The sequence below is a fragment of the Cetorhinus maximus genome, chromosome 12, assembly GCF_964194155.1.
Source record: "Cetorhinus maximus chromosome 12, sCetMax3.hap1.1, whole genome shotgun sequence".
NCBI lineage: Eukaryota > Metazoa > Chordata > Chondrichthyes > Lamniformes > Cetorhinidae > Cetorhinus > Cetorhinus maximus.
The window spans coordinates 6,678,926-6,703,839 of record NC_135890.1 but is presented as its reverse complement, the minus strand read 5'-3'; the positions used below and the strand labels follow the sequence as shown (position 1 = coordinate 6,703,839).

Below are 24,914 nucleotides of genomic sequence, written 5' to 3'. Positions count from 1 at the left end.
GAGTGAGTGTAAAGCGGGGAGGGGGAGGAGAGTGAGTGTAAAGCGTGGGGTGGAGTGAGTATATGCCGGTGGCGGAGGGGATTGAGTGTAATATACCCAGCACGGGGGAGGGGTGTGGGCATGAACCAAACCTGCTGGGGTGTGGGGCATGAACCCAACCCGACCTGGGGCTGGAATGTGCATAGGCCTGGCCCAAAGGTGGGGTGGGCACAGGTCCGGCCCTGGGGATTGGGCATAATCCTGGCCTGGCCAGTGAGACAGAGAGAGAGGGACACTCATTCACCATTACTCTCACACAGTTGTTATCCAGGGATATTCTATGCCTTTCATATAGTGTCAACCCTCATTGCATTCACTCCAAGCTGACTCTCATCTGGGAGTAAATACTGCAGATATAGGAGATGTGAAATTAAAAAAAAAACATCGCTGGAAATACTCAGCAAGCCAGGCAGCATTTGCAAAGAGAGAAATAGAGTTAACATTTCAGCTTGATCATCAGAACACTGACTTTAGTCTGTTCTAATTGGACAAAGCCTGAGTTAGCCTCTTAACACCCACCCAGCAACTGTGAATCCATAACAAAAACAGAATTACCTGGAAAAACTCAGCAGGTCTGGCAGCATCGGTGGAGAAGAAAAGAGTTGATGTTTCGAGTCCTCAAAAACTGTGAATCCATACTGTGTAAATAACACTGTTTCTTTGCCAACTTTTAGTCGTGATTTTGAATAGAGGAGTGCAGAAGCTAGTGCTTGAGATTGTGATGAAAGGTCCACCTAAATCTTATTTTACTTAATTCTGTTTTAGTTATTGATAATGCGTTCGCACATGTGAGGAAATTATGGAATGGCTTTAACATTCTCAGGATGTCTCAGCCTGTTTTACTGCCAGTGAATTACTTATTGTGATCAAAGTGATCATTTTGTAAAAATGCAGTCAAAGTCTCTTTTTTTTATGTATTCATTGCAATATGTAGAAATTTATCAGACCTGTAGGGTAATACTGTAAAAAATGAAATTAATTGGAACATGTAGTCTTAATCAGGTACTCATTGAATTTTAGAGAAGGAAAATGCTGCAGATGCTGGGTCATCACTGACCTGAAAGCATAATTCTGTTTTTCTCTTCACAGACGCTGCCTGACCTGTTGTGAATTTCCAGAGTTCTTTTTTTTTCATTACTCACTTGCTTTTGATTGAGGCGCCAATCCCGAGGAGTGGCTTGCTAAAGGGCAGCACACATTAAAACCATTAGTGCTTTGTGCTAATTTTTACAATAGCAGTGTAAGATACATACTCTGCAGCTTTAATGGATTGTATTCTTTTCACTATTGACAATGTTGATCTGAGGATTTAGGGTTTAACGCCACCTCTTGAGTTCAGGAATAGCTCCTGTCCGTCGATGCGTTTCTGTAAATGTAGATACTTGGTAGAGTGTGGCACATCTGAAGCCTGTACTCTCCCTCACGATTCAGTGCAAGATTTTCTTAATGCGCGATCCAAGTTACACAGAGGGACAGAATCACTTTTTTGCAGCCCCAGTGTTTTCTTCCAATTTTTTGTTTTCAATGCAATTTTCTAAGTAATTCCTTCTGCAACATTCTAAGGATAAAGAACCGAAAAGCTGGCACTGTCCCTGGCATTTTTTTTTTGTCTACTGTTGCCCAGATTTCCTCTTGATCCATTGACAAAATAGTAGCAGGAGAAGTGAAATTTTTGTTGCAGAATTGTCTTAAAAACAGTATTATTTAGAAGCTAATGGAGCCCTGTGGGATACAGATTTTTTTTTTTAGGTTGTTTGAAATTTAATATTGTTGTTCATTGCAGTCAAATTTTTAGAAGTCATCAAGCCGTTTTGTGCTGTTCTTCCTGAAATCCAGAAACCAGAAAGAAAGGTAAATGTAATTCAAATTCATGTTCTTTTGATTTTTTACATCTTACCCACGTTTACTATCTGCTTTCATCTGATTTATGCTGTTGATTTCTCAGTATCAAACCATCATTTTCAAGGAATGTTTTATTTCCAAATGGGTGTGACCCACTTTTTTTCTCATCTGTCTCTTTCTACTGTGCCTTCGAGCACAAAATAAGTTGCAAAAACATTTGTCAATTGGTTTAAGGTAGAAAGGAGCAGCCTTTAGGGTGTGATGTGCAAGACAGCATTAAATCATTTTTATGACAAAAAAGAAAACTGGCACTTTGCCTTGTGATTCACAGGAGGCTTCTCATCTTGTACGAGGCTTTGGGGAGGATACTGAGCCAGCCTGTAGTTTAGGAAAGTAACAACGTCAGTTTTAGAAGTTGGTTAGGTGTCTAGTGTTTTTAAATTGGGAGTGGTACATATTGCTGAAAAAGTAAATCCAGTTCAAAAATATAAATACAAAAAAATCCTTTGCGTTGATGTGTCATGTGACATAACATTGCACACAGGTGCAAATTTAACAGAATAATATTGTGCATTATATGGGGTATGTAAAATCCTCACACTCCCACTTTTTAATAAAAGAAAAGCTTGCATTTATATAGGACTTTTTCACAACCACTGGATGCCTCAAAGTGCTTTACAAGCAATGAAGTACTATTGAAGCACCTCCAAAAATGTAGCATTCTCTCAATACTGAACTGGAGTGTCAGCTTTGATTTTTGTGCTCACCCCTAGGGAAGGACTTGAACCCAGAACCTTATGACTCAGAGGCCAGAGTGCTACTGACTGAGCCAAAGCTGACACATGCTGGCTGTTCCCTATGGCATGATCCCCATCTTTGCTTCCTTAAGCCCAAGGGCCACAGACTTGAACATATATACACACAATTGGTTTAGCCATACATTGCCAGATCTGGCTGGACAACATCAGCATTATCGGGTCCTGCTCTCTTCTGCCAAATCTGCTGACTACCCCAGGATTATCCTGAAAGGCAAATGATAACCCCCAGATTATTTTCTCCACTGCCAACTGTGACCTTACTTTCCTACCCAGTTTGAGTACATGCTGTAAGGAAGTACAAAACGTACATTTATGGAGAACCGCCTGTTTTTAATTAGATTTTTCAAGATTATTTATTTTGAATATATCCTTTATTCCATAGATCCAATTCAGGGAAAAAGTATTATGGACAGCTATCACACTCTTCATTTTCTTAGTATGCTGTCAGGTGAGTGCAATCTTTTTAGAAATTTAAGTAGCTGCTTCAGTTACGAGTGATATTTGAAACATGCTAACATCTCATTGTTGCTTATAGATACCATTGTTCGGCATCATGTCATCAGACTCTGCCGATCCATTCTATTGGATGAGAGTTATATTGGCATCAAACAGAGGTAGGTTTTAATGAAATAGGTTTAATGCACATCTTGTAACAAGTTCCAGTTGAAGGAATACCTTGGAGAAAGTTTGCAAATTATGCTCTGTGCCTTCCTTTATGTTGTGTCAAGTATTGGCTATGAAATTAAATTAAACTCACCTTTTCTTGAAGAATTTTGTTAAACAAAAGAACTTGCTTTATCTAGTTCCTTATTATATCTCTTAAATATACCAAAGAACATCACATACACTTCTGAGCACTAAAGATCCCAATAACAGCGTTGAGATAAGTGACTGGTTAATCTATTCTTGGTTGTGTTGGTTGAATGAACTGCATCAGAATTTGTAAGTGCAAAACCAAGTTATTGGAGGCCCTGTGTTGTGAATGGATGGAATTGAATCATTTGATGTTTGTATCTCTGGATTTAATTATAAATAATTGATCATACTGTGCAGATTGATAGATTTTGGATTGACAAGGATGTTGAGGGCTGTGGGGGGGTGGGGTGCAGACAGAAAAGTGGAACTGAGGCCACAATAGATCAGCCATGAACTTATTGTATGGCAGAGCAAGCTTGAGGGGCCGAATGGCCTACTCTTTCTAATTCTTGTTCTTGTGATGAATTACTTCAACAAAATTGGTTTGCGTTGATGTAAAAACTGCTTTTCACTGTGATTTCTGATATTTCTCACTGAACTGATGGTGTTTGCAGGTACCTTAATGGAACTGGGTATCTCTCCAATTGTAACCTCTGGTCTAATTATGCAGCTGCTTGCTGGAGCAAAAATCATCGAGGTTGGTGACACACCGAAAGATCGAGCGCTCTTCAATGGAGCACAAAAATGTGAGTGCTCAGAATTCTGGCGTTGATTGCCTTTAAAGAATTGGATGCTTATTTCCATCTTGGGTCGAACCAGACTGGTTTCAGGCTTGGCATCCTATTTGATCCTGAGTTGATTTTCCAAATCCATCACCTCTCCATCAGAGCCCCAGCTTTCATGTCCATAACGTGGCACGACATCACCCCTCCTCAGTCTGCCTGCTGCTGTAACCGTAATCCATGTCTTTGCCACCTTCAGCATCATGTACTTCAATGCTCTCCCAACCTCCATTCTTGGGCCACCACGCATCAAATTTAAAATCATCAACCTTCATGACCTTGCGCCCTCCCTATCTCTGTAATCTCTTCTAGCTCTACCACACCCCTCAACTTTTCCTTTACTCGGCCTCTTGAGCATCCCTTCATCCCACCCACCCTTGGCAGCCATGCCCTCAGCTGCCTTGCTCCTAAACTCTGGGTTTCATTTCCTAAACCCTTTCACTCCCCCCCTCTGAAGTCCCTATTTAAATGATACCTCTGACCTAGCTTTCAGCCATCTCTCCCAGTATCTCCTTGGGCTCAGTGTTTAATTTTCTTTACGTCTTTAGACCTGATTTCTACATGAAAAGTAGTATATAAGCTGTTTTGAGAGAGCCGAGAGTTATATGTTTGAGTTTCTTGGAATAATTTTAAGTAAAGCACTTTTTTGTGTCTTTTGGCTGGCCTGAGGTTGAAATTCAGGACATCATTTAAAGAAGCTTTAATATGTTGAGTTTTCAAAGAATCTGAAAGCAAAATCTACCACATATGATTGATTTTGAAAAATTGCTGAAATTATTTAAAGTGCCAATATAAAGTTTGTTCTTGCGTTTGGATTACTAAGCTAGATTTTCTTACCTTTTTTCCCTCAATCTCTTTCCAATTAAAGTTAATGGTTTTCTTTTAAATTGGGCATCAGAGAGTAGCTTTGGAGGAGTTGATTTTGAATATTTGTACTTTCTCTGCAGTGTTTGGGATGATTATCACCATTGGTCAGGCTATAGTATACGTAATGACTGGCATGTATGGAGATCCAGCAGAGATGGGGGCTGGCATTTGTCTACTCATCATTATACAGGTCAGTGCTTCAGGCTGCGCATAAAATTCCTCAATCAGTTTTTGTTATGGGGTTGCACAGCTGGTAGTGAGCATCGCCCACTGACAGGAAAATCATGCAGCGTGGTGTGTGTCCAGTTTTTGGTATACACCGTTAGTGGACAAGACAGCCAGTCAGTACTGTGACCTCATAAACAGCTTTATTACTTATTTGTGAGGGAGGGGAGCCTTGTGTAATGTGTGTGTTTGTTGCTCTAACCTGTTGTGGACAGGAAGATGGTGGCATGATGGCAATGTCACTGGGCTAGTAATCCAGAGGTCCAGCTAATGCTCTGGAAACATGGGTTCAAATCCCACCACGGCAGCTGGCAGAATTTAAATTAATAAATAAAAGCTAGTTTCATGGTCACCATTACTGAGACTATCTTTGATATAAAAACCTGACTGGTTCACTAATGTCCTTTAGGGAAGAAAATCTGCTGTCCTTGCTTGGTCTCCAGACCCACAGCAATGTGGTTGACTCTTAACAGCCCTGTGAAATGGCCTAGCTAGGCCACTCAGTTCAAGGATAATTAGGGGTGGGCAACAAATGCTGTCCTCGTGCAATGCCCACATCCCATGAAAGAATTAAAACCCTTTAATAAATTTTGGTTCCTTTCAACAATGTAGTTTGTTGACCTAAGAACTCCGAGTCTGAGGGAACAAACTGCATGCCTCATCCCAACTAACTCCTTATGCTTTTTTTCACTTGCTGACCTGGCTGATTTACCTGAAACTGTTATCAGCCGACTGATGGAGGCACAGATAGCTTTGGGGAGCTGCTTGATGAAACTGAGATTCCACCTACTGTGAGACCACAAACCTGATGCATACTGTACCCTTCTGCTACTCCACTGCCACCAGCTTATGACAACAGTGGGACAGCTTTAGACCCAAAGCCTTTTGATGTGTCACAGCAATCACGCATTTGATTCTAAACGTAACACAGAATGGCTACGGCACAATAGGAGGCCATTTGGACCATCGTATCTGTGTAGCTTTCTGCAAGAGCCACTCACCTAATCCTACTCTCCCACCTTTTCCCCTGTAGCCCTGCAAATATTTTGACTTCAGGTGCTTTTCCAATCTGATATGAAAGCCCTGAATGTGTCTGCTTTCAACACAGTCAGGCACTGCATCCAAGACCTAACCACTTACTGCATTTAAAAAATCAATTCTTCCTTCTGTTCCCTCATTTTAAAAAAAAAACGCCAAGTTAGTTAAATATGATTTTCCCTTAACAAATCTGTGCTGGTTTCCCTTAATTAACCCGCATTTGTCCAAGTGACACTTGATTTTGTCTTGGATTACTGTTTCTAAAAGCTTCCCCACACCGAGGTTAAACTGACAGGTCTGTAGTTGCTGGGCTTATTTTTACACCCTATTTTGAACAAGAGTGTAACATTTGCAATTCTCAGTACCCTGGCACCAGTCCTATATCTAGGGAAGTTTTGAAAATTATGGCCAGTGTCTCTGCAGCTTCTACCCTTCCTTCCTTCAGCGTCTTCAGATACATCTCATCCAGTCCTGATACTTGTCAACTTTAATTACAATCAGTCTTTCTGATACCACCTCTTTATCAATTTTTAGCCACCAGCATCTCAACTACCTCCTCTTTCATTATGACTTATGCAGCATCTTTCTTCCTTGTGAAAAGAGATGCAAAGTAGTCATTTATAATCTTGGCTATGCCGTCTGCCTCCATGCACAACTCCCTTTTTGGTTCCTAATCAGCCTCACCCCTTCTCTGACTGCTTTTTCACCCTTTATATGCTTATAGAAAACTTTTGGATTCCCTTTTTTTATTAGCTGTCAGTCTCTTGTCATAATCTCTCTTTGCCTTTGATTTTCTTTTTCACTTCCCTTCTGAATATTCCATGTTCAGTCTGTTTCTCACTTGTATTATCAACCTGACATCTGTCATTTCTGCTTATCTTTCTCTCTCTCTCTCTCTCTCTCTCTTTGACTCTCATCATCCATGGAGCTCTAGCTTTCGTTGTCTGACCTTTCCTCCTCGTGGGCACAAAAAACACAAGGCCATTTGAGACCAGCACAATTTGCTAAATGTTAATTTGCAATGAGTTGAAGAGGGAATTCAAAGTCGACAAATGTTACATATCTGACAGGCGGCACTTGTAGAACAGATAGTCTTCAGCTACCTAACTATCAATGTAGCCTGTATTGGATTTAGAGCATTGCCTCTCCCATCTGAAGCAAGCAGTAACAAATGCATTCTTTTAAGACAGGCACCAGCCTGTTTATTTAGTGAAAATATATATTTTTTAATTATTCATTCATGGGATGTGGGCTTCGCTGGCTGGGCCAGCATTTATTGCCCATCCCTAATTGCCCTTGTTCAGAGGGCATTTAAGCGTCAACCACATTGCTGTGGGTCTGGAGTCACACGTAGGCCAGACCAGGTGAGGACGGCAGATTTCCTTCCCTAAAGGGCATTAGTGAAACAGATGGGTTTTTACAACAATCGACAATGGTTTCATGGTCATCATTAGACTTTTAATTCCAGATTTTTATTGAATTCCAATTTCACCATCTGCTGTGGTGGGATTCAAACCTGGGTCCCCAGAACATTACCCTGGGTCTCTGGATTACTAGTCCAGTGATGTTACTCAGCGCCATTTTAACCAACATGAATTTTCACTCTTGACTTTATGATGCATTGTTTTGTATAATTAAACACAAGCTGTTTATTCCTGCTGCTTTTTCCTTGTGAAAGAACAATCCGTGTTCTTTGTAATTTCACAGTGCCTTATGTCAAACATGCAGAGGGGAGGATCCTTTTAAACAAAAGTAGTGTGTATTGAGAAAGATATAGTTTTACAACTGGTGCCTGTCTAGTAGAGAATAAAATGCTAACACAATTGACATCTGATATAAGAAATAAAAACAGAAAATGCTGGAAAAACTCGGGTCTGACAACATCTATGGAGAGAGAAACAGAGTTAATGTTTCAAGTCTATATGACTCTTCAGAGACCTACTGAGTTTTTCCAGCATTTTCTGTTTTCATTTCAGATTTCCAGCATCCACAGTATTTTGCTTTTATCTGATATAAGAATCTATTTTCACAAAATGGTGCTTTAAGATACAATTTTTTACTTTGTTTCTAAGCACTGTGGTACATTTATGGAAAAACTCATAGACTTGTCTAATTTATTATGATAATGCATGGATGTGAATGTGTGTGAAAATGCGGAACCAAAATAAATTTCATTTGAATATTTCAAATGTAATACAAGGTGGGTCTGAGAAATATCTCAAGTGCTCCAAATGACTTGTAAAGCAATGTATTTTTTCAGATTTTACAGTTCGTCCTTATAAGACAACTTTTATCTTGTTCTCACCTGTATGAATACTCAGGAGCTTTCTATCGTGTTGTAATGAGATTGGTGATAATCAGTATTGTCCCCAGTATCACAGATGCCAGTCTTCAGCCAATTCAATTCATTCCACGTGATATCAAGAAACAGCTGAAGGCACTGGATAGTGCAAAAGCTATGGGCTCTAACAATATTCTGGCAATAGTGTTCCTTGTGACTTGTGGACACAAGTGTGACTTGTGCTCCAGAACTTGCTGTGCCAATAGCCAAGTTGTTCCATTGCAGCTACAACACTGGCATCTACCTGGCTGTGTGGAAAATTGCCCAGGTATGTCCTGTACACAAAAAGCAGGACAAATCCAACCCAGCCAATTGCTGCCCCATCGGTCTACTCTCCATCATCAGTAAAGTAATGGAAGGGGTCATCAACAGTGCTGTCAAGCGGCACTTGCTTAGCAATAACCTGCTCACTGACACCCAGTTTGGGTTCCGCCAGCACCACTCGGCTCTGACCTCATTACAGCCTTGGTTCAAACATGGTCAAAAGAGCTGAAGTCCCGAGGTGAGGTGAGAATGACTGCCCTTGACATCAAGGCCGCATTTGACAGTGTGGCATCGAGGAGCCCTAGCAAAACTGGAGTTGATGGGAACCAGGGGGAAAACTCACCGCTGGTTGGATTCATGCCTTGCACAAGGAAGATGGTTGTGGTTGTTGGAGGTCAGTCATCTCAGCTCCAGGACATCACTGTAGGAGTTCCTTAGGGTAGAGTCCTAGGCCCAAGCATCTTCAGCTACTTCATCAATGACCTTCCTTCCATCATAAGGTCAGAATTAGGGATGTTCGCTGATGATTGCACAATGTTCAGCACCATTCACGACTCCTCAGATACTGAAGCAGCTCATGTCCAAATGCAGCAAGACCTGGACAATATCCAGGCTTGGGCTGATAAGTGGCAAGTAACATTCCCGCCACACAAGTGCCAGGCAATGACCATCTCCAACAAGAGAGAATCTAACCATCATCCTTTGATGTCCCATGGCATTACCATCACTGAATCCCCCACTATCAACATCCTGGGAATTGCCATTGACCAGAAACTGGACTGGACTAGCCATATAAATACTGTGGCTATAAGAGGAGGTCAGAGATTAGAAATCCTGTGACAAGAAACTCACCTCCTGACTCTCCAAAGCCTGTCCACCATCTACAAGGCACAAGTCAGGGGTGTGATGGAATACTCCCCACTTGCCTGGATGAGTGCAGCTCCCACAACACTCAAGAAGCTTGATATCATTCAGGACAAAGCAGCCCCACTTGATTGGCATCACATCCACAAACGTTCAGTCCCTCCACCACCGACACACAGTAGCAGCAGTGTGTACCTACTACAAGATGCGTTGCAGGAATTCACCAAGGCTGCTCAGACAGCACCTTCCAAACCTGCAACCACTACCATCTTGAAGGACAAGGGCAGCAGATACATGGGAACACCACCACCTGGAAGCTCCCCTCCAAGTCACCACCCTGACTTGGAAATATATCACCATTCCTTCACTGTTGCTTGGTCAAAATCCTGGAACTCCCTCCCTAACAGCACTGTGGGGTACCTACACCACATGGACTGCAGCGGTTCAAGGAGGCAGCTCACCACCACCTTCTCAAGGGCAACTAGGGATGGACAATAAATGGTAGCCCAGCCAGTGAAGCCCACATCCCGTGAATGAACTTTTTTTTAAGTGATTGCTCCAGTTCATCTTTTTCTCTATTGTTTGCTTTAAGTGTTTTGGCTCCATGTTAAATTTTGCAAAATTTACTTGAATAAGTTGTATCTGAAATAATTTGTGGTTGTTAAATGCTAATTTACATAAGGATATTTTCCATGAAAATGGGATAATTAGATGAGAAATGCATCTTCTGATCAAAATACACCATTAACCTGGTGTCAAGACATGTTTGGTGAGCATGTTTTTTGGTATATCTTTCAGCTGTTTGTTGCTGGGCTGATAGTCCTCCTGCTGGATGAGCTGTTGCAGAAGGGTTATGGTCTGGGATCTGGTATTTCCCTCTTCATTGCCACAAATATCTGTGAAACCATCGTGTGGAAAGCTTTTAGCCCTACCACCATCAATACAGGCAGGGGTAAGCTGTGGCCTTGTATTTTGCTGCTTCCTCCCTGTCATAGGATAACATTTTAAAAGAAAAAAAATGAAATCTATGTATTTATAGCTAAAGCACTACAAAGATAAAGCACGTGACTCAATTCATCATTATGGCTTTGTCCAGGCACTGAGTTTGAAGGTGCAGTGATCGCTTTGTTCCACCTGCTGGCAACTCGACAAGATAAGGTTCGAGCTTTGCGGGAAGCTTTCTACCGACAGAATCTGCCTAATCTCATGAACCTCATTGCCACTATATTCGTGTTTGCTGTTGTTATCTACTTTCAGGTAAGGTTATGTCTGAAAGAGGAGAGTTGTCATTTTTAAATCCTACTCATCTATATTATGAAGTTCAAAAGAAGTCAAATCCGCATATTGCCTGATTCAGATCTGGCTACGCATTTGCTTTAAAAAAAAAGCAAAACTGCCATCAAATCACATTTGTGATATCAAAAATGTAATGCTCTTGTGAAAGTTATTCATTTAGCCAGCTCATCTGTCACCATAAATAATGGTTTAATTTTTAAAAAAATTTCCCATTTAGATTAGTTTAGATAACCTTTGTAAACCTTTCTGTGGTTTATTGTCAAATCTCTTGATTTGGATTATAATCTTGAACCTGCCACCCCAAAAATATATTGAATTGAAATGAAAGCGTTCAGAAATTCAAGGACATTGCAAACTACTTGGGGCGGGGGTGAAAAGAGTGGGCAGAATGGCAGGCAGTTAGTGTGGGTACCTCGGCAAAGTCTATCTGAATTAGCCATTCTGATCTGATTCTTAACCTGAAAACACCCTGACCCGATGATAGGCAGCATGTTTTGTATGCTAAGAGAGGTACTGTGCCCTGGAGTTTAGCCCATGAACATAATGAGGGAGCAGTGGATCAAATAATTTGTGAATGAAGTTTCTGTGTTGGTCTTGTGGTACAAGCACTGTAATCATTAGCTAATTGGGACTGTTCTTCACCGTGCATGTATTTAATGTTTATTAAGTAAGTTTCTTCACGGTATTTTAAATTCCATTAACGGCAAGAATGTCTGCTGTCTTTTGACACAGTGATGATTTTGTTTATGTACACTTGGTATTATTAATGTTGTTTTGTGATTGAACAGTTTGTCAAAAATGCAGCCACACAATGTATATTTTAATGAAATGATATTGTGTACTTTCAGCATAATACCCATAACATTTTATCTTACACTTCAGTGTTGTATAGTTTTCTTAATTTGTTATTGTCTTTGAAATGTTTTCATCCCCAAGTGTCAATGTCTGCCATATGTTCCCAGCAGTGTGCTCTTACCGTGAGTAAACGTTCATTTGATGGCACAGAAAGTCATATGGATTGTAATAGACATGAAGTGCCCCAAATGATAGAGGGGTGATGGGGCACTATTATTTGCTTAAATATCCATAAATAGCTGCTAATTTTTTTTTTGACAGGGATTTCGTGTGGATCTGCCCATCAAGTCTGCACGTTATCGTGGACAATACAGCAGCTATCCCATTAAGCTGTTCTATACATCTAACATCCCCATCATTCTTCAGTCTGCTCTTGTGTCCAACTTGTATGTTATCTCCCAGATGTTGTCTGTTCGATTCAGTGGGAACTTCCTAGTCAACCTGCTGGGCCAATGGGCTGTAAGTATAAAGTTGCACTCATTTGTTATGTATGTTTGGTTGTAGTATTGCTGTGAAGATTAGTCTTACAGTTCTGAGTTCATCTTTAGCACAGTTATTTTTTAAAAAATACGTCAATATATTCATTTTGAAAAGGATATACTTAAATAATTAGCTCTTAAACAAAGCAACTCTTTGCTTGCCCTTACCAAACAGCTGCTTTGTTCTTTTAAAAAGTATTCACATAGGAACAGAAGTAGGTCATTCGGCCTGTCGAGCCTCCTCCACCATTCAGTTAGATCATGATTGATCCTCTACCTCAATGCCATTTTCCCACACTATCTCCATATCCCTTGATGTCATTAGTCTCCAGAAATCTATCAATTTCTGTCTTGAACATGCTCAATGATTGAGCTTCCACAACCTTCTGGGGTAGAGAATTCCAGAGATTCATCACCCTCTGAGTGAAGAAATTCTTCCTCATCTCAGTCTTAAATGGCCTTCCCCTTATCCTGAGAATATGTACCCTGGCTTTAGACTCACCAGCCAGGGTAAACATCTACATCCACCCTATCACGTCTTGTTAGAATTTTGCAAGCTTCAACGAGGTCACCTCTTGTTCTTCAAAATTCTAGGGAAAAATAACCTAATCTCCTCAATCTCTCCTCATAAAATAATCCCACCATCCCAGGGATTAATCTGGTGAATCTCTGTTGCACTCCTTCTATGGGAAGTATATCCCTCCTTAAATAAGGAGAGCAAAACTGTGCACAATAGTCCAGGTGCGGTTTCACCAAGACCCTATATGACTGCAGCAAGTCAGCTTTACTCCTGCACTCAAATCCCCTTGTGATGAAGGCCAACATACCATTTGCCTTCCTAATTGCTTGCTGCACCTGCATGTTAGCTTTTAGTGACTCATGAACAAGGACACCCAAGTCCCTTTGGACACCTGCGCTTCCCAACATCCCACCATTTAAGAAATATTCTGCCTTTTTGTTTCCCCTGCCAAAGTGAATAACATCAGACTTATTCACATTATATTCCATCTGCCATGTTCTACCCCATTCACTTAGCCTGTCCAATTCCTCTTGAAGCTTCCTTGCATCCTCCTCACAACTTGCGCACCCATTCAGTTTGGTGTCATCAGAAAGTTTGGAAATGTTACAATTGGTCCCCTCATCCAAATCATTTATATAGATTGTGAACAACTGTGGACCCAGCACTGATCCTTGCAGTACCCCACTAGTAACAGCCTCCCATCTTGAGAATGATCTGTTTATTCCTACTCTCTTCTTTCTGTCTGTAACACAGTCTTGGTTTATACTAGTATATTTTCCCCCCCCAATCCCATATGCTCTAATTTTGTTTGCTAACCCTCCTGCCTTCTGAAAATCCAAATACACCACATCCACTTGTTCTCCTTTATCTATGCTACAAGTAATATCCTCAAAATACTCCAACAGGTTTGTCAAACATGATTCCCTTTTCATAAATCCATGTTGACTCTTCTCAGTTTTACTATTCTTTTCTAAATGTCCAGTTATCATATCCTTTATAACAGATTCTAACATTTTCCCTACTACTGACGTCAGACTAACAGGTCTATAGTTCTCCATTCTCCCTCTTCCTCCTTTCTTAAATAATAGGGTTACATTTGCTACTTTCCAGTCCGCAGGAACATTCCCAGAATCTATAGAATTTTGAAAGATAAGCACCAATGCATCCACTATCTCTCAAGCCACCTCCTCCAACACTCTGAGATGAAGCTCATCTGGTCCAGGGGATCTATCAATAAAGTACGACCTCTTTATTAATACTAATTTATTTTAGCTCCTCAGTTTCGCTAGTCCCATGGTTGTCTGGTATTTGAGAGATTTTTTTAATCATCTTCTGTGAAGACAGATGCAAAGTAACTGCCATTTCTCTGTTCTCCATTATAAATTCTCCTGTCCCCATCTGTAATAGGCCCACATTTGTCCTAGCTGATCTTTCCCCTTTCACTTACCTAAAAAAAAACTTTTACTGTCTGTCTTTATGTTCCTCGCTAGTTTGCATTCTTATTCTCTTGTCCCTTTCTTAGTCAGTTTCTTGGTCCTCCTTTGCTGGGTTAGTCATTGTCATAGAGTTTACAGTACGAAAAGAGGCCCTTCAGCGCATCATGTCCATGCCAGTCATCAAGCCCCTATCTACTCTCTTCCCATTTTCCAGCACTTGGCCTATAGCCTTGTATGCTATGGCATTTCAAATGTTCATCTAATTACTTCTTAAATGTTGTGAGGATTCCTGCCTCTACCACCCTTTCAAGCATTGAGTTCCAGATACACCCCACCCTCTGGGTGAAAATAATTTCCTCAAATCTCCTCTAAACCTCCTGCTCCTTACCTTAAATCTATGCTCCCTGGCTATTGATCCCTCCAATAAGTTTCTTCCTATCTACCCTATCCATACCCCTCAATTTTGTACACCTCAATCAGGTTCCCCCCTCAACCTTCTCTGCTCCAAGGAAAACAACACCAGCTTATCCAATCTCTCTTCATAGCTGAAAGGCACCGGACCAGACAACATCCTGGTGAATCTCCTCTGCAGCCTCTCCAATGCAATCACATCCTTCCTATAGTGTGGCGACCAAAACTGCACACAATACTCCGGATGTGGCCTAACTAACTAATTGGGTTCTAAATTGCTCCCAATCCTCAGACTTACCACTTTTTCTGGCATTCTTATAAGTAATTTCCTTTGATTTAATGCAATTTTTAACTTTTTTTGTTAACCGTGATTAATTTACCTTTCCCTTTGGGTAATTATACCTTAGAAGAATGTATATCTGCTGTAGAAAGTGTGGTATTTCTTTAAATACTCGCCACTGCCTGTCTATCGTTAAATCTTCGTATATTTTCCCAATCCACCATAGCCAACTTACCCCTCACCTTCCTAATTTCTTCTCTTCAGATTTAAGACCCCAGTTTCAGAATGAACTATATCGCATTCAAACTTAGTGCGAAATTCTATCATATTATGGTCACTATTTCCCAAAGGCTCCTTTACAGCCAGGTTATTAACTAATCTATCCTCATTACACAACACTAAATCCAAAATAACCCATTCCCTAGTTGCCTCCTCAACGTCCTGCTCCAGAAACCCATCTCATACTCCAGGAATTCATTCTCTGCAGCATTAGTGCTGATTTGGTTAACCTAGTCCATGTGTAAATTGAAGAAGCCCATTATTACTGTATTACTCACGTTACATGCATCTCTAATTTCCTGATTTATACCATGCCCAACATTACCACTACAGTCTGGTGACCCATAAACAACTCCCACCAATGTTTGCTGTCCCTTGCTTTTTCTGAACTTCACCCAAGCTGATTCTATAGCTTGGTCCTTCAACCTAAGACCCTCCCTTACCAATGTACTGATCTCATCCCTTATTAAGAGAGCTATCTCTCCTCGTTTTTTTCCCTTTTTGCCTATCCCTCCTAAATGCTGAACTGTAGCCACATCTTGGTAACAGCAATTAAACAATATTCATTTGCCTCAATTTGTGCATTCAGATCATCAACCGTTTTGCGAACGCTATGTACATTCAGGTAGAGTGCCTTTAACTCTGCTTTTTTAACTTTATTCTCTATTCTGATTCTAATTGATGCTTGCCTATGCTTCGTATGTCTTCTATTTCTGCTTTCAACTTTCCTACTTTATCAGTTTTGCTCCTCTTGAATCTGAGCTCCCTCTGATGTTCCCATCCCCCTGCCAATCTAGTTCAAATCCTTCCCAGCAGCATTAGCGAATCTCCCTATGAGGATGTTAGTCCAGCCCTGCTAAGATGCAGCCCGTTCATCTTGTACAGGTCCCACCTGCCCCAGAACCGGTCCCAATGCCTCAGAAATCTGATGCCCTCCCTCCTACACCAGTTCCCCAGCCACATGTCAATCTGTCATCTCCTATTTCAGTGTTCACTAGCATGGGACTGGAAGTAATCCTGAGATTACTGCTTTGGAGGTCCTGCTTTTCAATCTCTTTCCTAGCTCCCTGAATTCTGCTTTCAGGATCTCATCCCCTTTCCTACCTAAGTCATTGATACTAACATGGACCATGACCTCTGGCTGTTCACCCTCCCCCAGAAGAATGTCCTGCAGCCGCTTTGTGTCATCCTTGACCCTGGCACCAGGGAGGCAACATATCATCCTGGAGTCACGTCTATGGCCAAGACTTACCACATTACAAGACTGGCTTAATGTTACTGGTAAGGTCACTGAAAAAGCAAACTTGCATTCACATAAGTGCCTTTAACAACCTCAGGAGGTCAGTGTTCTACTGCTTCAACGATACACATCATTAAAGCATCATGGATTAAAGTTATTACAAAATGAATTTTGGTGACAGTTTTGCAATCATTGTGATTAGTGATTTTTTTTTTATTGCTCAAATGTTTTCATTGATTCTGAAAGTCTTTATTGCAAAATTGCAATAGCCAATCCTGATGTTGTGCTTCTCTAAACTACTTACCTTGGCAATCGCTAAATAATCAGTCTCTTTCTGCCATCTCCGCCCTGCTTTATTGCAATTCCTTAAAATGGTGAATGTCTGCCCCCAGTTCCAGGTATCTTCAACATTGCTTAAGACTCTACTATACACATCAACACTTGCACAGCAACTCTGTTAACACCTCCCTCATCTCATTATTACTGTCATGTTTACAAAATCAAACTTGATTATTTTTTAAAACTGACGTGTTTTAAGATTAAAAAGAATTTGCTTTTATCGTACCTGTTCTTGTAGTTTTGAAGCTCTTCACTTCACTGATTTGACTGTCACTTCCAGGATGTGAGTGGAGGTGGGCCAGCTCGCTCATACCCAGTTGGTGGACTATGCTATTACCTTTCCCCTCCAGAGTCTATCAGTGCTGTGTTTGATGATCCCATTCATGTCACTGTTTACATCATCTTCATGCTTGGATCATGTGCTTTCTTCTCCAAGACTTGGATTGACGTTTCTGGTTCCTCTGCTAAGGACGTAAGTAGCGTTGAATTATGTTACCACTTGCCTTGGTTGGTAGCACTCTGGGTTAGTAGGTTATGGGAATAGACTCGTTGCAGGACCTGAATACAATCTAGGCTGATACTCTGGTGCATTATTGAGGGAGTGCTGCATTATCTGAACTACCATCTTTTTTATGAGATAGAGAACCTATCTGCCTGTTCAAATGGACATGAAAAATCTGTAATGGAAAGACTGAGGAATGCAATTCTGAAAGGATCAGCCCAAATGGACTGTGTGCTTCCAAATAGTTAATAATTTCCCTCTGGAACGAAAATTGTATTGTTTTTCTTTGTATTCTGTAGACTTTACTAGGAGTATTTACAAGATCCTTCCCATATTGAACGTTCTTTTGGGAATGTTCACTTTTGCTTCCACTAGCCTTTGTCAGGAACTAGTAGATTAATGTTAGTGTTAAGTTCTTTGTAATAGTGATTTTTAGCAAAAGTAATGTGCAATTGTACAGTATTGAATTTCAGACTTTGAGGCAGTACAAAAATATCTAAGATACTTGGTATTTTGTGCTTGTGTATATTTTGTTGCTCTTGCTCTCATGTACCCCAGCTCCAATGATGTACACCGTCAGGAAGAAACTAGGCAGTTTGTTCCTGCACAAGGAGAGAGAGACGGTATGCTCGTGTCACCTAAAAGGCATCTTGAAGCCAGGATTGGGAACGATACGAGCACACCAAGCCTGTAGGCGGAGGGTGGTGTGTAAGAAATTAGGAAGGGTAACGGAGAACACCCAAGTCCTAACTTCACCAAAGGAAACACTTGGAGGAAACCAACTCTGCTTGGTCTGCATTATCTCAATAAATGTCAAAGCTTCTATTGCTACGAATGTGGGAAAGAAAAAAAACCTGTTTATAAATCATAGAGCCAGTGCAATGTATTATTCTTTCAAGGAGCAATCCAGTTAGTTCCACCCCCCTGATGTTTTCCCATATCCCTGCAATTTTTTTCCAAGTATTTATCAAATTCTCTCTTGACGGCTACTATTTTAATCTTTATCTACCAACTAGTGTGTCCAACCGGTCAATGTGATGTGTCTGGTGTGTGGGTGGAGAGAGTTATGTTCCCTGTGGGGAACAATAACTTTTAAAAAAAATTCAAACTTCCACTTAATAACTGAAAGAATGACACATCGAAATATCATGTTTTAAGATGTTTACTGTAACAAACAGACTAAAAGCACACATGACTAAACACCATTTTTGTAGGAACTTTTACTTTAAACTACAAAATGGTATACCTGTTGCTGTCTTGTAGAGATATTTGTTACAGGACTTGTCCTTTTTTTTTCAGGTTGCTAAACAGCTTAAGGAGCAGCAGATGGTAATGAGAGGCCACAGGGAAACCTCCATGGTCCACGAACTCAATAGGTCAGTCTTCACCTTTTTTTGGTTTGTGTTGCACAATTGTGTAGTTCAAAATGCTGTGACCAGGATAGAAATCTTCTGAATTTGTGAAGTCACGACTAAATGATAGCAGCTGAAGTTTAAACATGTCATCAGGGTGGTGTATTTTCTTGGAGAACTGCTGGAGCTTCTGTATCATGACTGATACCATCAAGGACAGCCCTTGGCATTAGTTTTATTATTCTTCACCTTGAGCAAAAAAGCCTTTTTTATATATATCTTGGAAAACCATGTATTTGTGATCAGGGACCCACTTTTGTGTGCAGAATCTATTAGCTCATTTATAGCCTTGGAGATTACAATGCAGTATTGCAATAACACTGAAGTACCAGAAATAGTTATATACCTGTGTCTTCTCCTGTCTTTGGAGATGTTATTTGGACATCCAGCACCTGTTAATTTAAGTACTATTAATATCTATTTATCAAATACTAACATAGCTTTTGTAGTTAGTTGCAACTCATTCTTAAATTGCATCTCACAAAAGCTAGAGTCGTCTGGCATTAAACCACGATTCCAGGAGGGCTTTGGGCTGGTGTGCTCACCTCTGGCAACAGCAGTAAAGAAATACAGGTCTGTGCCTGCTGCTGCAACAACATATCCTTCGTCATCTGCTCTCTCTCTCAGGTTAAGTATCGTTGCTGTCTCTATCAGTCAGTTTGGCGGTGTATTAGTGTACTTGTACAAATAAACAAGTATCAGACATTCTGGAACAATAGAACTGCTTTGTTTTTAGAAAATATTCAGTTGGGGGAAAACATGGGAATGGGGGTAGATGGCTTGAGATTGGCGTGGCAAACAAGATGCAACCCATTCTCACCATTCCTCAGTAGCAATGTTTCAGATGTAACCCCATCACCCAGCATCAATGAAGTGTGCAGTTCATTTAAAAACAAATATTGCGTAGGGTTCTGAGGGGATGGAGGTAAAGAAGCCCAATGATACTATTATTAGGAAGACTAAATGGACGGGAATCTATTTGTATTTTATATACAAGTACACTCTAATCACTGAAAAAGAGACATGCTATCGAAGCTTTTATCTTGCATTGATCAGGACAGGATCATTGCTCACCGCGTATTACAAAAACAAATGGATCCATGGCCGCTACTATCGGACCTGAAAAGTGTCCAGTCTACCTCGAATTACCCTGGAAGGGTAAAGTATCTCAAAAATTTAAGCAACAGGTGAAGCTCGCCGTTTCACGCTGCTACTATGCAGTAACAACACGTGTTTACCACTAATGAAGATGCTGACGTCAAGCCAAAAAGATGCTCTGCCTCCCACACCAGTAATATGGTAGATGTATTTCAGTGCTGTTGCAATGCCAGGTACACAGGCTGTAAGTTCCACCGACTGGACAAACAGTACGTCCCTTCGGCTGTTCACAAAGAGCAGAGTACTGACAGAACTCACCAACCTGAACTTGCAAAACTCAGAATGTAATGTCTAATGTTAGATGTGATTCCACAATTGGGCAGCATTTACTGAACAATCCTGAGTGCGCTAAGAATTACACTAACAAACAATTTAAGATTGTTAGTCGGGCTCACAGTGTAGCTCACTTATGCTTGCTAGAAGCTACATATATCCAAATGCAGGGGCCTGTCCTCTGCAGGCAAAAAGGAATATGTCCAGGCATTGCACCTTTTTTGAATAAACAAAATCATGGGGGACAATAGCTCCCTAGTGCATTAGCCATGGCAATGTCTCGATCAATCAGAGCTGACTTTCCAACTAACCAGCACCACTCTTCTCATGCAGTATAAATTGATGTTCCTTTTGAGATTTGGTATTCTTGCGATTCTGTCCCGTTAAGTGCAAGATGAGAAGCTATGACAACATGCCTTTTTTTTTGCAGCAATAGTCATGTTCTGTATCAGCAAGTGACTGTACACTGCAACCCTTGTACCTTACTTAATGGTATTTTGTTTTGTGAAGTAGTCTAGTGCTACATGCCAAAAAAAAAATTGCTAGAGTCTTAGCTATGCTAGCTGTTAGACTAAGTCATCCAGAGTTTGTTAATTGGCTGGTGCATTTTTATATTTAGTGTAGATAATTCAGCTTAGAGTCTGAAACCCTGAGAATGAAAGAAACTTCTATTTTTAGTCAACTATTCTAAGCTGCACAAAATCAGTAAGTCAGTATCTGTGGAGAAACAGAGTTAATGTTTCAGGCCTATGACCTTTTATCAGAACCTGTTCATTAGTTCTGCTGAAAGGTCATTGACCTGAAAAGTTAACTCTGTTTTTTGGTCCACAGATGCTGTCTGACAATGGAATATTTCCAGCATTTTCTGTGTTTATTTTAGATTTCCAGCATCTGCAATGTTTTACTTTTACAAAATCAGTAAGATGTACTTTTGCTTAAATCTTAATGTTTAGACCTCGTGTCATCAAGAAAGAAATTGCATTTATATAGCACCTTTCACAACTTCAGACACCCCAAAGTACTTTACAGCCAATGAAGTACTTCTGAAGTGTAGTCACTTTTTAAATATATTAATTAAATGCCTTGTCTACAAGTGAATTATTTAAATCTTAACATAGCTGTTATTTGTGGTTAAATGTAATTAATTAATATGTTTTAATTTACCCCAAGGTATATTCCTACAGCAGCTGCTTTTGGTGGACTTTGTATTGGAGCACTTTCAGTCCTGGCAGATTTTCTAGGAGCCATTGGATCTGGAACTGGAATCCTCCTCGCTGTTACTATCATCTATCAATACTTCGAAATTTTTGTGAAAGAACAGGCTGAAGTTGGAGGCATGGGTGCATTATTCTTTTAAATTGCCAAACTCCAAAGGGTTTATTTATGGAAAAGGGAAATATTTTTTACATTGTACTTCATTTCTGTGTAAAGGGAGTTTTTTGTTTTGCTTATCCACTCCCTGCACCTGCCGCCGCCGCCTCCTCATATTAGGCACCAAGTCTGTCTGTGTGTGCAGCATACTCTTAGCCTCTTTCAACCCTTATCAATCTTCAGTGCTATTTAGTTTCATCAGTACCAAGAAGCGGTGCTTTCTGAGGCATTATGACCACCACAGTACCTGCTTCACAAATGTGTTCAACAAGCATGCCTGTTCCATTTTATGTTCAAAGTCTCTTCACTTAAATATAATTAACAGGAAAAACTTGGGTGAATTAAATTATAAGTTTCAAACTGCTATTTGAAATAATTGAAGCTTAATGTGTTTTACACCTAAAAGTGACACTCTTTATTTTAGCACATCATATGTTTTAAAATTCTACACTACAATCCAGATGTATACATGAGTGGCATTCTGAAACTGCCTAATATCTTATGCCTGGATTACAGGTCCAAATCAGTTGTCTGTATCTGGCAACCAATCTGTGCCAAACTCATTCATACAAGCAGTAGTCCCTATGAATGTGGGTTTGTATGAAGACATGTACACTACAGTTCATTTTATTTATTATGTATTAATGTAAAGTGAAAAGTCATTCATTAAATAAATGTGTTGGTGCCTGAACAGACAGAACATATGTTAAAAAGTGCTATGGGATGTTGAGACAGTTATGATATTGTAAGTTGGTGCTTTAAATCATCTCAGCAAAGTTGGAGACAACCTTTTGAGTTTGAGTTAGAAAAAGTTTAATAAATATGTTTCTGTATTACACTACCTCTGGTCGTTACTTAAAATCAAGCATTCTTACATATGGTGTGCTAGAATCATCAAATTTTATTGTATTTTAATTTGCTTCCTCCTCCTGTACTTGATTGGGCTGCAGTACTGTGGGTGCTAATATTACAAGTCACGTGGTTATTTTTCATGTGGGCCTGGACAGTGAATGCCAGCAAGATATCCAACCACAGAGGATATTCTTCAGCCTACCCTAACATCCACTTTCCAAGGGTCACTAGATAGGTAGCTAGATTCCCCCTCTAAACCCTGTCCGGTCACCCACTCGAGGCTGGCAGGAGCAGTTGGCTCAACACAACAGGGATTGGACCTTGTATTTTCTGATCCATATGGTGCATGACGTTTTTTCTCTTCCCTGTCCCCCACTCCCAAACTTCCAACATGGTGAGATCCTAATCTTGACACAAATATTTTTCTATTTGTTTTTGGGCTGTGGGTTATGCTGATAGGGTTGTTTATTTAAGGTGGTGGAGGAGTTGCCTTTCGGTCATCTAGAAACAGTGGCCATCTCAAATGGCCAGTGTTCCAGGAGAGGACATTGCACATGCTTCAAAGACACTCTGAAGCTCTTCTTGAAGCATGGCAGCAGTCACAATGACTGGAAGAAGCTGACAACCAATCAGACAAAATGGTGACAATTTGTCCATCAAGCTGCATCACGCTTTGAGTCCAAACACCTCAACGATGAGGCAGAGCAGTGACAGAAGGAAAGAAAAGGAAGCAAATCCTGCACTCCAAATTAGAAAGGGTAGAGAGGAGACTTACGAGGATGTTGCCAGGACTAGAAAATTGCAGCTATGAGGAAAGGGTGGATAGGCTGGGGTTGCTCTCCTTGGGACAGAGGGGCCTGAGGCGAGATTTGATTGAGATGTACAAAATTGTGAGAGGCCCAGATAGAGTGGATGAGAAGAGCCTATTTACTTTAGCAGAGCATTCTGTGACTAGGGACAATAGATTTAAAATGATTGGTAGAAAGATTAGAGGGGAGATGAGGGGAAAAATGAAATCACCAAGAGGGCTGGGGAGATCTGGAACTCTGCCTGAAACGAGGCAGATACCCTCAGCTCATTTAAAAGGTGTCTGGATATGCACCTGAAGTGCTGTAATCTACAGGGCTGTGGCATCAAGGAGCCTGAGCAAAACTGGAATCAGTGGGAATCGGGGAAAACTCTCAGCTGGTTAGAGTCATACCTAGCACAAAGGAAGATGGTTGTGGTTGTTGGAAGTCAATCATCTCAGTTCCAGGACATCACTGCAGGAGTTCCTCAGGGTAGTGTCCTAGGCCTAACCATTTCATCTGCTTCATCAATGACCTTCCATCATCAGGTTAGAAGTGGGGATATTCACTGATGATTGCACAATGTTTACGATTTGCAACTCCTCAGATACTGAAGCAGTCCATGTCCAAATGCAGCAAGACCTGGAGATTACCCAGGCTTGGGCTGACAAGTAACATTTGTGCCAGGCAATGACCACCTCCAATGAAAGAATTGAACCATCGCCTCTTGACATTCAATGGAATTACCATTGCTGAATCCCCCACAATCAACATCCCGGGGTTTACCATTGACCAGAAACTGAACTGGACTACCCATATAAATACTGTGGCTACAAGAGCAGGTCAGAGGCTAGGAATCCTGTACTGTGTAACTCACCTCCTGACTCTTCAAAGCCTGGCCACCATCTATAAGGCACAAGTCAAGAATGTGATGGTTTACTCTCCACTTGCCTGGATGAGTGCAGCTCCAACAACCCTCCAGAAGCTTGACACTATCCAGGACAAAGTAGCCTGCTTGATTGGCACCACATTCACTCTCTTCACCACCGATGCACAGTGGCAGCAGTGTGTACCATCTGCGAGATGCAATGCAGAAATTCACCAAGGCTCCTTAGGCAACACCTTTCAAACCCATGACAACTACCATCTAGAAAGACAAGTGGAGCAGATATATGGGAACGCCACCACCTGTAATTTCCCCTCCAAGCCATTCGCCATCCTGGCTTGGAAGGATGTCACCATTCCTTCACTGTCACCGGGTCAAAATCCTGGAGCTCCCTCCCTAACAGCACTGTGGGCGTACCTACACAGGGACTGCAGCAGTTCAGGAAGGCAGCTTGTCACCATCTTCTCAAGGGCAATTAGGGATGGGTAAAAAATGCTGTCCTAGCCAGCAACACCCACATCCAGTAAATGAATTTTTAAAAAAATGCTGGAAATTGGGATTAGGCTGAGTGGCTCATTTTACAGCTAGTGCAGCTATGATGGCCAAGTGGTCTCTTTCTCTGGCGTAAACGTTCTATTGTACTATAATTCTTTGAATCCAATTACCTTGTGGGATGTCCTGCCCCTTGTAGCCAAAGATCCATGGGGCGAGAATAGGCCTGTTTTTTCACATGAAGACCCATGGCAGAAACACATGACCTT

General features: G+C 40.9%; 1 protein-coding gene across 1 annotated transcript in view; it reads left to right on the top strand.

Moving 5' to 3' along the window:
- LOC144687199 (protein transport protein Sec61 subunit alpha) overlaps window positions 1-22,465 on the top strand; it is a 23,882-nt gene extending 1,417 nt beyond the window's left edge. Inside the window, exons 3-13 of the mRNA XM_078552960.1 lie at window positions 1,823-1,890; window positions 3,082-3,147; window positions 3,235-3,313; window positions 4,010-4,141; window positions 5,125-5,234; window positions 10,575-10,728; window positions 10,873-11,033; window positions 12,189-12,386; window positions 17,192-17,383; window positions 18,713-18,789; window positions 21,427-22,465. Coding sequence (XP_078409086.1) covers window positions 1,823-1,890; window positions 3,082-3,147; window positions 3,235-3,313; window positions 4,010-4,141; window positions 5,125-5,234; window positions 10,575-10,728; window positions 10,873-11,033; window positions 12,189-12,386; window positions 17,192-17,383; window positions 18,713-18,789; window positions 21,427-21,613 — 1,424 coding nt within the window. The 3' untranslated portion in view covers window positions 21,614-22,465. The remainder of the gene's footprint in view (window positions 1-1,822; window positions 1,891-3,081; window positions 3,148-3,234; window positions 3,314-4,009; window positions 4,142-5,124; window positions 5,235-10,574; window positions 10,729-10,872; window positions 11,034-12,188; window positions 12,387-17,191; window positions 17,384-18,712; window positions 18,790-21,426) is intronic.
- Window positions 22,466-24,914: the final 2,449 nt, after the last annotated feature.